Source organism: Acomys russatus, chromosome 22 (assembly GCF_903995435.1).
Source record: "Acomys russatus chromosome 22, mAcoRus1.1, whole genome shotgun sequence".
Taxonomy (NCBI): domain Eukaryota; kingdom Metazoa; phylum Chordata; class Mammalia; order Rodentia; family Muridae; genus Acomys; species Acomys russatus.
The window spans coordinates 59256641-59275278 of NC_067158.1; the positions used below are offsets into that span (position 1 = coordinate 59256641).

Sequence of the window (18638 nt, forward strand, 5' to 3'; positions counted from 1 at the left end):
AAGGTTCATTTTTGCTAAATTTTAGTTTCTTATATAATAGGGTCTCAAAGCTGTGACTAAGTGAATGCTTGGTGAAATGTTGATTCACTTCAAATAAAGAAATGGCAGGATGACTGTAATATATAAACAAGAGGTCCACACCTTTCATGACACTTGACACAAAGCACTCTAAAAAAATTTCTTGATAGAATGAATAAATGAATGTGCACAATCTTGAGACCCTGGTGCTTTTGGAAGCACTGAATGCTCCACATAAATGTCTTACCTCATCGTTTCATCACAAAGCATGATTAAAACACCCATCAGACTCAACCAAATTTAATCATATTATAAAGCCTTGTGAAATTAACAAATGAAAATGCAATGTCATTTTGAGCCTTTATACTGTGAAAGATCCCTTAGTTTAAAAATATCTTTCTAGCAGACTGAAAGCAATACTCTTTTTCTCATGTTGTTCTTTCCTTTGTTTCCGTAGGAAACAGTGACTTCCAGGGATCCAAGACGACACAACACAGATTGCCAAATTGCATGCCACCCTGCTGTTGCCGAGGAGATAATGTATGTCATTCCTACAAATAACATGTTGCTCATGCCTTCGTTTCCCTTATCTAGCTTTTAAAGATATTTTCGCCTGAGCTGAATGCAGATAGTGTACAACGTGAACTGATGGAAACATTTCTTTTTAAAAATTTTGTTTAGCCCATTCTCCCAAGGCACATTACATACTCAGCTTATGGAAGGCCTGAACATATTTTATGCCGATTTTGGAACTGGTGATTCAGCAGTTTTCACTGGGGAGTTGGGGGGAGGGTACATCCTGAATACTGTCTGCCTGTGTTCTAAGTAAAGGTCCAATTAAATCCACACCTGGCACTAACATCTTCCAGTCCGAAATGGCCTACCAGCAAAGCAGCTGCACTGAGCTGGATGTCAGTGGGGAAGAAGAGAAGCAAAGGCAGAGGAAGGGAAGGAAGAAAGATATACAAGAAGAACAAAAGGATGAAAAATCAGGATGAAGGGAAGGGAAATGAATAAATGCTTACATATCACCTGCTGTGATGCACACTGAACACATTTAAGATGAGTAAGAATTAGTAAAATTTAAGATATTGGGTGACACGCTAATTAGCAAAGGCTGAGCCAGTATGTCAACCTGGGTATAGGTTGATTGACAGGAGGTGTTTTCTCATGATCTAGAGCGGCATAGTGCAATCACTCAGAACAGTGGGCAGAAGCAACAGCAGCCCCTGATAAAACTGGACTCACTACAAAGCTATCGGGGTGTCTCGCGTGGTTGCAGTAAGAGAGGCTGGGGTCAAAATCACCCTGAAGATATCTTCACTCCAGTGCCTCACAATTGGTTCTTCCTGTGTCAGCTAGACTACCCTACAGTATACTAGAAACAGTAGCGTCAAGTGAATGGTTAATGCAAGGTGTGCTAGGCATAGACATTTGAGTCTTATCATCGTATTCCATTACACTTTCTCAGAGAACTCTCTCTTAGAAAAAAGTCCCCAGAACTCTAAAAGGTTCTACCTGTGAATCTAGATAGGCCTGAACCATGAACCTGCTCAGCAATAAGACTTGCACAGAGTACCCAATTAGCACGGTAACCACTAACCAAGCACAGCTTTTATCTCATATACATCAAACTATTATCATAAACGCAGAGAGCCTCAACTGGAAAAATGGGATATTAAGGACATGAAGAGAGAACATAGGAGCAAACACAATCATCAGACTATGGCGAACGTTCAAACCAGAAAGGAGGAACATTATGGTGAGCTGGTGAAAAAGAAGCAAAGACTCACGTCCCATTGCTTGCATTGATGGGAGTGTGTGACTGTGTTCGCTCTGCTGTTCTGGAAGAGTGGCCCAGAATAAACATCCATAATGCTTTATTTCATGTAGCAATTTCTGAGATGCTGCTGCACAATGAATTCAGCTGCACAACACAATGCTAAATCAGGTCTATTAAGTAAAACCTCAGTCCAAGCAAGAGTGTTCATCCTAGAGTGGAACACTTGAGCTCATACTGGCCTCTTGCTAATATGAGTCCAGTGTATATTCTTATTCAGGCCAGAAAATGGGATTAACCCTTTTAGGATCTCCTCCATGCTCAACAAAACATTCCTAAAAATGGAAGCACTTACTTAGCAAGGCATATCTCAGAGGGACAAAGACCCGACATCCACCTCAGAATACCTTTTCTCACATGTATTTGTAGTTTTTACTTTGTTGTACTTGCCTTGTCTCAAAAAAGGCAACAATGAAATCTATCCTGTACATTTGTCCTAAATTAAGAAAAAAATCTAACAAAATTCCTGAGAATAAAAACCTAATGTTTCTGTCTTGTATTATAAAACAATTTGTCTACATCTTACATAATCACTATCGCACAATAAAACTGCCGAGAGCTCTCTCCGTCCTTCGCTCCTTTCATTTCACCCTCTGTGTGGGTGAGGGAAGTAAAGAGAAAGATTCTCTCTCTCTCTCTCTCTCTCTCTCTCTCTCTCTCTCTCTCTCTCTCTCTCTCTCTCTCTCTCTCTCTCCCCATCTCTGTAACTTAGAAATTGCTATGATTTCTAAAAGCATGACTGACTTAGTCACATTTAATGGCTACAAAATGACTGGATAGGCATGAGAAAATTAGTTGTGGTACATAATTATCCTAAATTGTCTCATTGGTTCCTGTAATCCTCTATTAATTGCAAACTCTGCCATTAATTCTATTATAGCATAACATTACAGCCACGCATAATCTATATTACTATTGGAGGTTAAACATTTTTTTGCAAATTTCAGTGGTCAAGTAAGGGCACTTCCAGAAAAAATATTAAACTGGGCCTACCATAAGGACAAAAATTATAACCGTGGATGCTTGCAGACGTACATGAAAAAAGATGACATATTCATTATGTGCTAATTGAAAAATGTTTTTCTATTTTGCTGTGAATCTAAGAATCATGTAGAAAAATTATTCTAATCAATAAAAACGAGCATAGTATGTGCCTATCTACATTCTAGTTCGTGATGTGTTGATAAATTTCCTTACACACATTTATAGTAATGCATTAGATAAAAAGAATTTGCTGTGCTACAATGAATATTATTCATTACAGACATATAGTACTGAGTGATTTATGGAATTTTAGAAAATGAATGCAATTCATAAAGAAACAGTGGGAAAACACGTATAAGGAATACAAACAAAATATTAAAGGTCTTAAAGAATTCATGTTTTAATGAACAGAAAACAAATAGGAATCCCTATGTAAAAGTCTCATTCTATTTCTTTTGAATTGCTGAAGGGAACTAAAATAACTTTCTGTCAGCAGCTCCAGTCCCCATTGACTACAATCTATCTCAGTCCTAAAATGTATTCTTTTTCTGTAGATAATAGGTAACCTCCTTGGTGCCATTTTTAGAGCAGCCCCATTAGCAAACATTAGGCAGACAGCATGGGAACATCTTTCAGGATCGGCTGGAGCAAAGTGGGTTTCTTGCAGAAGCAGCAATAGTGAGCTGAGCACATGGGAGAGTGCTTATTGAAGCTTGAAAACTATACAAGCCTTTGCTGCTTCCAGTCTAACTAAAATAAAGCAACTTACAAACAGTCCCATGGAGAACAGTCAGATGCCCACAAAGGATTTGTTCTCCTCTCTCCCAGGCATGCTGAGCAGAGCTCCAAATTTACAACGTTTCAGTTGTAAAAACAAACAAGCCATAAACTTATAACTGTTAAGGATTGTAATCAATGAAAATGCCATATTAGTTTGATGTCATGATTCAGCATATGGAAAAATATAATTGTTGGTCATATCTGCCTTATCTTTACTTCAAAAGACTGCCATCATGCAACCATTTCTTTTAACCACTTGACCAGAAAATCGTGGCATTTTCATATAGTCTCAACCTATATACTCAGATTTTCTTCAGGAAAAAAAAAAAAAGAGCTCATGTTTTCATGGAAGAATCAATCACTGAATGCCAGTTACACAGCTGTACAATGACCACCCACGCCCCTCCCCAGTTTTAGCTAAAAAGCTACTAAAAGAAAAAACTTTCAGATTACTCAGTGGTTTTCAGGTCCTTGCTTACTGTTTCAGAGAACACCACCTAATGTCCACAGAGGCCTCCCCTGACCACCTTCTGGGTAGAATGCCCATATCAGAGACACTCCAAGTGAATTCTTAGAAGATCACCCACAAAGTCCTTTCTTCATACAAGCCAGAAAGCATGTCTGTGGGCTCTAAGAATAACTTAACCAGAATAATTCAGTGACTCTAGCTGTCCTCGCCAGCACTCTTCTGTGCTAGAAAGTAGAGATGATAACCCACACACTCAAATTAAATCTTAAAGCTATATCTGATGGGAAAGCAAAGATAACACTTGCCACATACGGGAGAGTTTTAAAAAGGTGGGGGAGTTGGCTTGAAGTTAAAAGAGAGTCATCTAAATTTCCTTCAGTTATCCCAAGTCCTTAGGTAGGTCTTAAAAAACAAACAAACACACAAACAAACAAGCCCACAAAAACAAAACTAAACAAAAAACCCAGCAATGTTGGAATAGAGTTAATTGGAATCATCTGTGATACTCAAGACTTGTGCTATTGTTATTATTTTGAAAGGACTACAGGTGGTTCATTCACCTTTTTCATTTCTTAGTCAATAGATACTGAGGTGTTAGGTTTTATGCTAAATATTAGTCTTAATTGTAATAGTCTTTTAAATATGTGTCCCATAGACTAACCCCATTTAGTCACATGGATTCACAGTTTTTAAAACTAGAGACAATAACATACTTATTTCTACACAAAAACTGTCTTTCGGCTCTTTCTACACACAGTCCCTACTATCCTTTGACAGTTTATAAATGTCAATTCTCAGACAAAGCCTCAAAGATATGGACACAAAGAAAGTGCAAATGTGGCTTTGTGTGAGAGATGGGCCTTGAAGATCATAAAAATGGGCAATAAGAGATACTTTGGGGAAGCCTGTCATGCATTAGCCAAGTGAGAAACCTATGTGAGGTAAATATCTTGTGGAATCAGCTACAAGAAAATATTAAGAAAATGTCCCATACACAAGGTAACTGAAAAAACTCTGCCTTCTTAAAACTGTTGGGAAATTGACCAAAACACATGATAATTGTCTTTTTAAAAAGACACTTTTTCTTACATAATATGCTCTAATTCATTTAAGTGAAATGAAATAAGTCATACCCAAACTGATGCATCTTGAAACTGCTAAATCATCTGAGGCTGAGCAAAAAGCTGGAAATTTAGAGATGTATATTATGTTGTGGGAAAATTAGCTTCTCAAAATAGCAAGCAGAAAATTGGCAGCTTCATCAAATAAACCAGAAGGAATGAATAATTTTACTCAGTAGCTCACAGACTAGAACTTGCTGAAAAATATATCTAAACATTGAGAGAAGTTTGTTTCAAGCATTGTGTACTTTAAAGCTGTGTCTTTTTCTATCTTATGAGGAAGTGTCGGTCCACCCATTATGTTGACACAAATGGTGAAAGATCAAATAAAATTAATTTAAGATAACACATATTTTCCAATGAGAATGTGTGGTTCTTTCATGTATTGCCATCCATGGGATACACATACACACGTGTGAGTGCGCGCACACATGTATACAGGAGGTAAGAATATATGTATTTCTCAAGAGGTATTTCTTGGGCACCTGATCTAATCTGAGCAGTTGTGCTAGAATCATTCGAAGGGTAATAGAGTAAATTGAGAAATAACAACATACTAATAGTTTATAAATTATATGGCAATTCTAAAATTATCCTTCCTCTACTCTGTGAATATCATAAGCGAACTAATGATATCTACATTAATGAGCTGGCTCATTTCTAGGCTATTCTTTTCGTCTGCTGAATATCAGTATGATGTAAGATTTACCATCTAAAATCTGCTGAGAGCCACCATGTCCTAAACGTTCAGTGTACTTCTCACAGTGTCCTTTGATCCCCATAGAATAACTGTTTCTCTCTGTCACCTTTATACACCTGTATTGTCTCACTAAATATAGCATAAGTCCTATAATGGCAAACAGTTCTGTAAATATTTTTTCATAATATTCTCTTGATCATATATTAGAAATAAATAATCCCTCAAGGAAATTCCTCTAAAATCAGCAACAAGGAAAGGCTGCCCACTCTCTCCATATCTCTTCAATATAGTACTCAAAGTTCTAGCCAGAGCAATAAGACAACAGAAGGAGATCAAGGGTATCCAAATGGGAAAGGAGGAAGTCAAATTATCCCTATTTGCAGATGATATGAGAATGTACGTAAGTGACCCTCAAAATTCCACCAGAGAACTCCTAAAGCTGATAAACACCTTCAGCAAATTAGCTGGATACAAAATTAACTCAAAAAAGTCTATAGCCTTCCTATACACAAATGACAAGCTTGTAGAGGAAGAAATTAGGAAAACCACACCCTTCACATTAGCCACAAGCAATATAAAATATCTAGGAGTTACTCTAACTAAGCAAGTGAAGGACTTGTTTGAAAAAAATTTCAAAAATCTAAAGAAAGAGATTGAAGATGACCTGAGAAGATGGAATGATCTTCCTTGCTCATGGATCGGGAGAATTAACATAGTAAAAATGGCCATCCTACCAAAAGCAATCTACAGATTCAATGCAAACCCTATCAAAATACGTACACAATTTTTTAAAGACATTGAAAGTTCAATTCTGAACTTCATATGGAAAAACAAAAAACCCAGAATAGCTAAAACAACCTTGTACAATAAAAGGTGCTCTGGAGGAATCTCCATACCTGATCTCAAACTGTACTGTAAAGCAATAGTAATTAAAACAGCATGGTACTGGCACAGCAACAGGCTGGTTGATCGGTGGAATCAAATCGAAGACCCAGATATGAATCCACACACATATGGTCACTTGATTTTTGACAAAGAAGCCAAATCCATTCAATGGAAAAAGGATAGCATCTTCAACAAATGGTGCTGGTCTAACTGGAGGTCTATGTGTAAAAAAGTGCAACTGGACTTATATTTTTCACCTTGCACAAAACTCAAATCCAAGTGGATTAAAGACCTCAACATAAAACCAGAGACACTAAGCCTCTTAGAGGAAAAAGTGGGAAAGAGCCTGGAATATATTGGCACAGGAGACAACTTCCTGAACAGAACACCAATGGCCCAGGCCTTAATGTCAACCATTAATAAATGGGACCTCATGAGGCTGAGAAGCTTCTGTAAGGCAGGAGACACTGTCAAGAGAACAAAGCGACAGCCTACAGACTGGGAAAAAATCTTCACCAACCCTACATCTGACAAAGGTCTCATATCCAAAATATATAAAGAACTCAAGAAATTAAACACCACCAAACCAAATAACCCAATTGAGAAATGGGGCTTGGAACTAAACAGAGAATTCTCAACAGAGGAATATCAAATGGCTGAGAAACACTTAAAGAAATGCTCAACCTCCTTAGTCATCAGGGAAATGCAAATCAAAACAACTCTGAGATTCCATCTTACACCCATCAGAATAGCTAAGATCAAAAATTCAAGTGACACCACATGCTGGCAAGGATGTGGGGAGAGAGGAACACTCCTTCATTGCTGGTGGGAATGCAAACTAGTACAGCCACTTTGGAAATCTATCTGGTGCTATCTCAGAAAAATGGGAATAGGGCTTCCTCAAGACCCAGCTATTCCACTCCTTGGAATATACCCAGAAGATGCTCCAGCACACAACAAGAAAATTTGCTCAACCATGTTCATAGCAGCCTTATTCATAATAGCCAGAACACGGAAACAGCCTAAGTGTCCATCAGTAGAAGAATGAATAAAGAAACTGTGGTACATATACACTATGGAATACTACTCAGCTATTAAAAACAAGGAATTCCCAAAATTTGTGGATAAATGGATTGAGCTAGAAATGATCATAATGAGTGAGTTAACCCAGAAGCAGAAAGAATCAAATGCTATAATACTCACTTATATCTGCATACTAGCCCAAGGGGCATGTCCCACGAAAGCCTTCACTTACCAGGAAACTGGGACAGAGGGGAAGGCATCCTATTGGGACTCTAAATGAGAGAAGCATGGGAGAATAGCGAAGTAGAAGGATCCAGAGGGTCCTAGAAACTTACAAGAAGAACATTATGATAGGCAGATTTGGGCCCAGGGGTCCCACTCAAACTAAGGCACCAGCCAAGGACAATACAGGCGGTAAACTTTAAACCCCTACCCAGATCTAGCCAAAGGTCAGAAAATTCTCCACAGTTGAGTGGAGAGTAGGATATGACTTTCTCATGTACTCTGGTGCCTCACATTTGACCATGTCCCTGGGAGGGTGAGACCTGATGGCACTCAGAAGAAGAACAGCAGGTTGCCAAGAAGAGACTTGATACCCTATGAGCATATACAGGGGGAGGTAATCCCCCTCAGGAACAGTCATAGGGGAGGGGAATAATTGGTAAATGGGAGGGAAGGAATAATGGGAGGATACAAGGGTTGGGATAACCATTGAGATGTAACAAGAATAAATTAATAAAAAAATTTTTAAAAAAGAAATAAATAATCCTTATTAGATACATGAATGTATCTAAAATAGTTTATTCCAAGTCAAAGTTCAGAAGAATACTTGCTCGAGTTTGTTTCTTAATCTTTAAAATGTCAAAAATAACAACAAATTGTGGGTTATTTAATCTATGATTTATTAAAATTACTGTCAAATTATTTGATTACTTTTGGATTTGACAAACTCTGCATACATTTCATGATGGGCTAGGCTTGGGGAAGGTACACTTCTGTAGCTTTGCTAAACTTTGTTAAGCAGTATCTTATTTATAAGTGGGACCGAATTTCAAAGGGATATTTATAATTTTAACAACATGGACATGGAGATAACTTTCAGAACAATCAGAAATGAGGTAGGACAGAGTGTGTGAGGAGAGGTAGGGTGGAGGCATTTCAGGGGCTTCTAACTGATGGTCAGCAGTTTGTAGAAGTTTCTAAGCACATATTTGGATGCAGTGTATGTGGCTTTAAATCTTGGATCCCTCACACAGCAGTTGTGTGGCACTGGGTGAACAACTTGGACCTGTTGGCACTTGATTTCCTCATCTATAAAAAGAACTTCTGTGAAGATTATATGAGAATATATATATATATCCTTAAAATATTATATGGCACATGGAAAGTACAATATAAGTGACGTATTTATTGCTGCTGGAACAGTAGGGATTCTTGGTGTATGGGAAAATATAAAATAACTTGGATATTTACGTGTACCTGACTGAATGACCCCAGAAAAACTACCCTCCATTTAATCAGCTCTTGGCATGTCATATATAATAAACTACATGCATGTCATAGAATATAATGCAGATACTGCATTAATTTGGATTGCATAAACATGCATTGACACAGATATTTTACATAGAACAGATTAAGATATAATCTAGTTTACTTGCACAAGTTAACAGAGAAATAGAAATCTATGTACTGGGTTATGTGGTCAAACCACCACTAAAGAACTTGCAATGGAGACAAAATCCCATCTTGTTTGGTTATTCTCAAGTAGAAGCAGCAACATTTACCTAAAATTATCTGTCTTTCTGATGCCAAACAGACAGGACTCAAACCCAAGTCATTTACTACACATTAATTCTGCGCAGTTACCAAAATGAAGGGCCATCATTATCAACCACAAAGTTATGTGTTTAATAAGACAACTCATCTTACAGTTTGGTGTGGAGACCAGACTTAACACACACACACACACACACACACACACACACACACACACACACATATATATATATATATATATATATATATATATATATATATATATATATATACATGGCAACTAACACAACGTGTTCCATATGGTAAGCAACTCAAGAAATGGCCTTGGGGGCTGGAGACATTGGTGATTAAGACTGTTTGCTGCTCTTGCAGAGAACCCAGGTTTAGTCCCAGCACCCACAAGATGGCTCACAACTATCTGTAACTCCAGTTTAAGGAGACTTAATACCCTCTTCTAACCTCCTCATGTACCAGGCATGCATGTGGTACATATACAAAAATATACACAAAATACTCATCTATGTGTATATATGTATGTCATTTTTAAACGGCATTGATAACTATCATTATCACGATGCTAAACTATTTTCTCAACTTGTATAGTTAATACACTCCACTACTTCTCATTTATTATGTTATCTGTAAAAACAGAGCATATGACAAAATGAACAAATTTGCTATTAATCTAAATCATCTATATTTATACCCACTTCATGCACACTCTGCCCTCTGCCATACATTATGATGGCATAGTCCCTTACTTCTTCCTTAAAATCTAGCAAATATATTCAGCTTCCTCCTGCACTGTTAAATTTATGGTGTATTCATCTCTGAAGAATAGCCTATCATCTGTTAGGATGCTAATTCTGGTTATTTATTTGTCTCTCCATGTGACATTCTTAAGAACAATTACCAAAATATATTAATATTGCTTCAGTAAGCTAAAAGACTGACTACTTTCTTCCCTTTAGCATCTGAATGCTATGCCTTAACTCATATGGTTTTTTCATTTCAAAGACTAAGTTGATGTCTTAGCTTAATTTTCTCTGATATAATTCTTTATTTGCCCTTTCTACCTTTCCACAGTAGACTGTCATTTTTTCTAATTACTTGTTCAATATCAAGTCTCCTCAGTAACTTCTTACCTATTGAAGGGAAAAAAATCACATTTCCAACATACCGATGCTGGATATTTTCTATAAATATATACATGATTATAACAGGTTCCCAGTATTTAATCAATTATAATAATTCTACAGTATTTCTCTGGGATTTCTGCAGTTCTAGAATAATTGTTTACACTACTCTCAGTATGCTTGACTTGTTAATTGTAGGTCATTCTCAAGATGAACAACCTGCCTCTCAATAGACTAACACTGTGGAATTTTGTCTTTGAATCTTCAGTGACTAACTGTGATAGGTGGCTGATATTTGCTTGTAACTCATAAGCTGAGATGTGCACTCATACATGAAGAACACAACTGCATATGAAAGAAGATAACAAAATTAGCACAAAAATGCAAGGCACAACATGAAATAGAATTCTGGTTTTTTATATAAATTGCTGAGTTAAATGCATGTACAATTAAACAATCACTCACGACCTAAATAATATTAATAATTACAGAACATTTAGCACTTAAGAAGCTGTATGGTTGGGAAGCTAAATAAGGTGTAAAGTTTTATAGAATGTCATTAAACTCTTGTCACAAACATGCTTAAATGTCAAAAGAAATGACAGTACTAATCTATGTCCTTTTGTCAAGTTGCCAAGGTAGTAAAAGAAGTTGAAGTATGGAAGGGGTAAGAACAAAAGGAAAGATACTTGTGTTTTTTAGTCTAAACTATTTAAAGAACAACATTTCTTAAGGATGGATGATTGAAGTGAAGATTTGAAACTGACCCATTTCTGCAAACTTTAGGAACAGAATGAAGCTTGGATATTACCAACCACCAGGAAATCACTGCATTTCGCACATCACAGACTCGAATCCCTATGGAAGTGAAGGGACTACAACGATCAAACACTATTTGGCTAATCTGTTCCTTGTCCTGAATAGCTGCTTAGATGTTACTTCTTTGGCTTCATTTCTAAGTGTCCTTTTCAGTGCTTTACTGCTGTCCATTAGCTCCCCCCCCCCCACTGCTGACAAACGTGCCTCAGATCTGATCATTGCACAGTATAAACATGAACTAGAGTGTCATGGTGTGGCACGTAAATATGCACCATTATTACGAGTGGTCACAAGGACAGAAGTAAAGGGATGGCTCCAAGTTTTAGGACATGTAGTGCTCTTGGAGAATACACAAATCCGGGTCATGAAATTGAGAGAAATTTGTTGAAAATAACAGGTTCTGTGTGAATTGGAAGGTGATGAGAGATGGTAATAGGAGTTAAAAATTACCAAAATACATTACATAGATTGTAAAGGTGACAAAGAATGGGACACAGTTTAAAATTATGAACAAAAGACTAACATTGGCTTTCTTGGTTTAAATTTTATAGTTACCTATCTTTCAAATCATCCTATTCATCCAACTTGTCTGTATACACAAGAAAGAGGCATGCTAAGAAGAAGCAGTCAGGATAAGGGAGAACGAAATCATGAGGACTGTGTCCAACTCACATGCTAGGATAGAGTCATGATGGGCAGAAACAGCACGATGTTGTGTGCCCCTTAAAATATCCAAAGATATGCTTGAGCCCTTGATAACTATTCCAGAAATTGGCTTTTCATCCTTTTTATGAATACTCCATTAAGCTATAATCTTTTCAATTCTCAGAAAACAAAAATAGTCACTGTAAGCCTCTGTCTGGCCACTAAAAGTCTGTAGGTCAAATAAATCAACGGCTAGTGAACTCCCAAAAGACCTTTGAACTAAATGTCATTAAGCTCAAAGGTCTTTTACAAATGCGGTGCTCAAATACATTTTGGGCAAAGTCAGTATCACTCAAAAAAGTAGCTGATGGTATATTTTACTTGAATAAACAAGTTTTAGCTGTCTGATTACAACCTCTACTGGCACTCCAAACCGTGGATTCTTAGACTATTTCATTTCGGAAATAATTTACAAACTTTTGTTTTTAGCACATTCTTTCTATTTCTGTACTTTCTTCTCCCTATATATCTGTCTCCCGAGGTATTTCCCACTTAGTGTTTTCTCGACCTATGAAGTTGTACTTGTCACCGAGGCCAAGCAAGGAGCTGAACTCGAACTTGCACTAAGTCATTTGTCACTGTCTTTAACACATGGGTACATGAAGCAGACTGACATACAGATCTGAGTCGCTGCACAGGCTGTTGTTAAACAGGACATAAAGCACACAATGACTGTTAGTTTTGTTTTAAAATCATCCTAGAGTCTGAAATGGCTTGACTTTTAATCATTTTGCAAATACATTTCTTCTTGCAGTCTACTTATGTTGTAAGCACACAGTACATGTACTGTGCTGCAGAGAAGTTTCTGAGTCACAGCAATGCAACCAAGCAGCTGAGCTCAGCCAAGCTTTACTTGATGAGGACTGCTGTAGCTAAGAGATACGTTTCAGAGAGCAAATGGAAGATGGTCGTTTATCTCCTCATCTTTGGAAATTTGACATGAAAATGTTATTCAGAGTACTTGCCACTTTAATGTATTTATATTTTATTATTATATCAGTGCAATAAATTTTATCACTTGCAAATACAGAAAAGAGAACAGAATCAATTCATTATAAATGGATTTTTGTGATAGTATATTACTACATAGCCTATGTTCATATCATACTTGTGATTTTCCCTCAGTCTTTCAAGTTGCATGAATTATAGGTGTGTGACACTACACCTGGATTTCATCAAATACATTTCACAACCTAGAAGCTTAGAATAAAGCCATTTTGGAATTAGCATGAGTTAATGTTTACATTGGACATTTATTGTATTTTATGATTTCAACATTGTTAGAAAATTACAAGTTGAAACAAACTGCTTTTGAAACAAACTGCTTTAAACCTTAAAGACAACTACTAGTGATATAAAAACATGACATATAACTTGCAGAGTGCATAAGAAAAAGGGAAAACTTTAATTTCAGAAAACATTAGGAAAGTTAATATTGAGAGTATCAGTACTATTAGAAATGTCAAATGATGTCTGGGAGTATAGCTCAGTAGTCGTACTTCCCTAACATGCACAGGGTCCAGGCTGGATACTCAGATCACAGCACAGAAGGAAGAAAGGAGGGAAGAATAGAGAAAGGAAAAAGGGAGGGAGGTTGGAATTAAAAATCATTTCAAGGGAAAGGTATTCATGTGAGAGGAAAAAGGGTTGTTTTATAACTACATTTATGGACTGATTCAGATAAAAAGCGTTTTCAAACTGTAAAATTCTGGAAGTCAATGACTTCACCATGTGTAAAAAATAGTCAAATTAGAAGAAAGATTGGTGTAGTATGTAAAGATTTATAAAATAAGTTTTGTATATTTCAAATATTGTGAAGACTATGGCAGTCTTTTAAAAAGTAAAGTAATAGTGATTTTAGTAAAATCTGTTGCTAAAATAACTATCATAAACCATGGAACAATAAAAATATTATTCAAATCAATATGTCTGAAGGCATGTAATAAAAAATTAGCAGAATTAAATAAAAATAAAACCTAGAAATTTTAATATTCTGTCTATATATTCTTATCTCAAAAGGAAAAAAATATTCTAGAACACACAGCAAATAACTCTGATAATATTAATTTCAAAATTATGAATCACAGAATTCTACACAGAAGAGATCTGAATTCACTAAAACATGTTCATAAATAAAAAAGCATGAAAATAAATTAATATGTATACTCACATATCCTGAAAGTAACAAATTTAATATGCTGAAAGACAATTAAATTAACTCATGAATCAATCATCAGACACTAATAAATAGTATATTGGGAAGTAGTGGTGCATGCCTTTAGTACCAGCACTCAGGAGGCAGAGGCAGACTGACCTCTGAGTTCAAGGCCAGCACGGTGTGCAGAGAAAATTTCAGGACAGCCATGGCTATACTGAGAAACCTTGCCTTGAAATTTTAAAAAGAGAAGAAGAAAAAGAGAGAAGGAAAAACATAATAAACTAAACCCAACATTTAGTTACTTAAAAGAAACAAGAAATAGATTATATCATTTTAATATGGCAAAGCAAAACATAATGCAACAACAACAAGAGACAGAAGCTGGACGTTTACCTGTGGGATGTGGGAAAAAGCGGTACATCTTGAACACTACTTTTTAAAATCAAAAGCAGTAGGCAAAATGCATTCTAAGCATTTGAAAATCTTGATGAATTCATTTAGAAAAAAATTCGACAGTATTAAACCCACTTGCCATAAAGCATTCCTTTCCCCAGCTACTCTTGTGACACCCTTAGAGGGAACCACCTGAAGACTGTGGAAGCAGAACCACGGGCTGAAGGCCCGGGATGAGTTAACCCTGTGAGGGTAGAGTCCCAATCTCCAACAACTTCCTGAACTTTCATAGCACCCTATTTAATGCTCTAAATGTTTCATTAATTATATTAAGAGAAACCATCTACCATCGATCTCTTGCCACATAGAAATAAATAGAATTTCCATAGTGTAGAATATTGTACATAAAACATGTACATTATTGATTCTTAGCATGTGTTTAAAGTCTGGCCCGTGGTTGCCCTTAAATATATATTCATTGAATTAATAAGTGAATAAGTGAAGGGAGGAGATATCACTTTGTGCAGGAACAACAATTGATCATTCCTATTACATTTGGTTTGGGTAAGTGCAGACTAAGCAGCTTCGTAGTGTTAGGCATGGAAATTACAGTTGTCTGGGTAGGAGGAGGTAACCACAGGATCTGTCTATTTATACAAAAAAAGATGAACAGGAAGAAATGAAAGAGAATCATAGGGACACAGAAGAAGAGTGAAAGAGGGAGGGGAAAGGAGGGAAGAAAAGTTCTGCCTGCCTGCTTGCCTACCCATGTTCATTATATCTTGCATCTGCTAGACTATAAGAATCCATGTCAAACTGCCAAATTAAAAATGAATCTTGATAAGTCAGATGAAAAATATCATAGTTATATTATGTCTTCTACATTTTCTTATTTCCTTTAAAGAATGAATTATTCATTTGGATATACTTCAACTATAATTATGGATCTTTTTGCCACTAAAATTATTTTCTTCTTTAATACATATAAGCAGTCCCATAGGAAATGGAGGGCCACAATTAAAAAACACACACACAAAAAAACCCCACATCATTTTCTTTGTTGGTCAATGAACTCTACAAAGAGTGCCTTTGCAGTTCTCTCAGCATCATGCACAGGTTCCTCCTAACAGGATATGTTCCATTTTACCCATTTCTGTGAAAAAACACCATTTGTACTAAAAGAAACTTTCAAACAAACAAAAACAATTGCCTTATGTCATATGCCAAGTTTATATATAGCCTATTTAGCTTTTATATAAATATGTGCTATTTTGAAATATCAGGAACAAGAAATATTAAGAACAAGGGTTCTAGTTTAGGGTAGGGACTTGAAGGGCAAGGTAAGAATAGGAATATGTGAAAAATAGTTAACAATAAAGACTTTCTGAAAAGGTCATATGAAAGCCGACCACCATAAAAACTTTCTAACATACATACATACATACATGTAAAAATAATTTACATAGAATTACTTTATAATGGGTTGATACAGCCACTACAAGACACCACATGTTACCAAATTTACAAAGGCCTATTTTTAGGAATGGGGTATCTCTTTCAGGTTCCTGGCCAGTGATGACCCAGAGACCCCAAACATAACAGGGTATCGTTAGCATTCTTGGGTATGCTTTTGAACTTGACAGTAGGGCCCTATTGCTAGGAATAGCACAGACTTGAGTCACAGGACATAAAGAAATCAAACTTGTACTGGATTGAACATCTCATTCCTACCAGTTAGAGTTCATCATTCTGGAAGATGCTATAAATGGTAGCCAAGAAGAAAAATACTCATCAAATTTCCCAGCTATGAGCTCAGTTACATTAATAACTAGCATGACAGGATATGCCCATTCCCTCAACAGTGGCATTGATATAATGGGAGTAACTAACCACTGTCTGATTAGATTTAATGTTTATTCCACAAGATGAAACTTATACCTGGCACCATTATTGTGGCCAAGAACCTGTAATTAGATAGATTATGACCCACATATTCTGCTAAATGGCCGCAATGTTAAGCTGATTCCTTGTGACTTGTTAAAGTACAGTGCATCTCTGAACTGTCATCAGAGAAAATGCTTTTTTTTCCGGTAGATGGTAATTAATACTAAGACACATAACTACCCAAGGTGCAGAGAATAAGAGACGTTGGAATGCTCAGGCCTAAATGGAACATTTATATCAACACCCCTTGTTCCCAAGACCCAGGAATCATTCTGGCTGAGGGTATTGAAAGAGTATAAGAGCCCGATGTGGTGGAGGACTACCAGGAACACCATGTTCTAGACACAGCCATACAGACTGCACATATGAAAACACGATGGTTATGGCAACACACACGATCCAGCCTGTACAAGCTCAAATTGGACAAAATCCAGTGTGGAGATGGGTTTTGCAAGTGATTGTTTCTGGGATAGGGAGAGTTAGTTTTCTTTTCAAAACGTATTCCCTGGTAAGTAGACAAAGTGCCCATGAAAGCCACACATCAAAGAATATATAAGCAGCCCAAATAGTACTTGATGGTTTTTTGGGAGGCAGAGAATAAAATGAAATGACACAAATTTGGAAAAGTGAGGAAAGAGAATTGGTCTTGGGCAAATATCAAAGTAAAATATCAATGTACATATTTTTACGATATATTTCCCTAGACTTCCATCATTCTTTAAATTTGTCATTGGTATTTTCATGCTCTCTGGTTTCTACCTATAATAAAAAATTTGACCAAGCAGCTACACCCTTAGGAGGAAGGAGAGAAAGTCAAATACCTGCAGAGCTGCTTCTACATGTTTTTCTTTCAGCACAGGAGCAGCTGGGTTTTCTGGAGGAGGCTTTGATGTCTTCTTTTTGGCTTTTTGCATTTGAATGTTGGTGAAATAGTTGACAGCAGCAAACTCAATAAGAGCCGAAAATACAAAAGCAAAGCAGACAGCTATGAACCAATCCATGGCAGTCGCATAGGACACTTTAGGCAAAGAATGCCGAGCACTGATGCTTAGGGTGGTCATCGTGAGGACTGTGGTTATCCCTTTAATGCAAAAGAGCAAAGAGATAAAACATTTTACTACTATTTCTAGGAAAAACATGCTAACTCAAAAGGAAGAGGTGGGTTGAGGTTGACAGGATTACTAGCTGAAATCCACCACCGCTGATAGAGGATTTGAATCTTTCCGCTTCAGCAAAATCAGCACTGGTTTTGGAATAGATGTGTTCGATTCCTGGATCTTGTAATCATAAGCTCAACACTCATTGTGCTATAGAAATAAAAAATATGTAAAGCATATAGAACATATTGATTCTGTACTGGAATCTGAAACAATATACCCATGGAATCAGTATACACACCTCCTAAAAAGGATCATTGATTGAAACATGGACTCTCAGACAGAAATGGGAAGCTGGGCACATTGGCCTTCTAAGTAGAAGCGTGGGGACATACTAGGTAACCAAGGCCCATTACCACTGATAATTACTGCCAGCAATAATCATAAGCTACATATAAGTTCTTACTGTTAAATGACCATATTCAGTAAAATTAATACATTCATTGAGTGTTCCAGATCTTCAATTATTAAAACTATGAATATATTCTGGCTAAATGTACTTCTAGAAAAATTGGCCTTCAAAACGTAGGTGCTCACCACACATCAATGCAAAACTTGAAGAAGAATACTTGCAGCAAAAATAGAGCTCTTCTTCCATCAATTGTTTTCTGAAATAGCACTTCCAGAAAAAGTGTCTTCTTAACCTAGAGAAAAGGTTGGCTTCCATTCTTAGTAGAAAAATGCTGCTTGTCACCAGAACACAGAACAATGCATTCCTTAAGGATGC

General features: G+C 36.6%; 1 protein-coding gene across 3 annotated transcripts in view; it reads right to left on the reverse strand.

Moving 5' to 3' along the window:
* Gabra4 (gamma-aminobutyric acid type A receptor subunit alpha4) overlaps window positions 1–18638 on the reverse strand; it is a 75921-nt gene that overhangs the window by 25186 nt on the left and 32097 nt on the right. Inside the window, exon 8 of one of the 3 annotated variants that reach the window (XM_051164810.1) lies at window positions 17576–17835. The exons of 1 other annotated variant lie outside the window; for it this stretch is intronic. In XM_051164810.1, the coding sequence (XP_051020767.1) occupies window positions 17576–17835 (260 nt within the window). The remainder of the gene's footprint in view (window positions 1–17575; window positions 17836–18638) is intronic. One more of the 3 variants, XM_051164812.1, reaches the window with a different exon arrangement.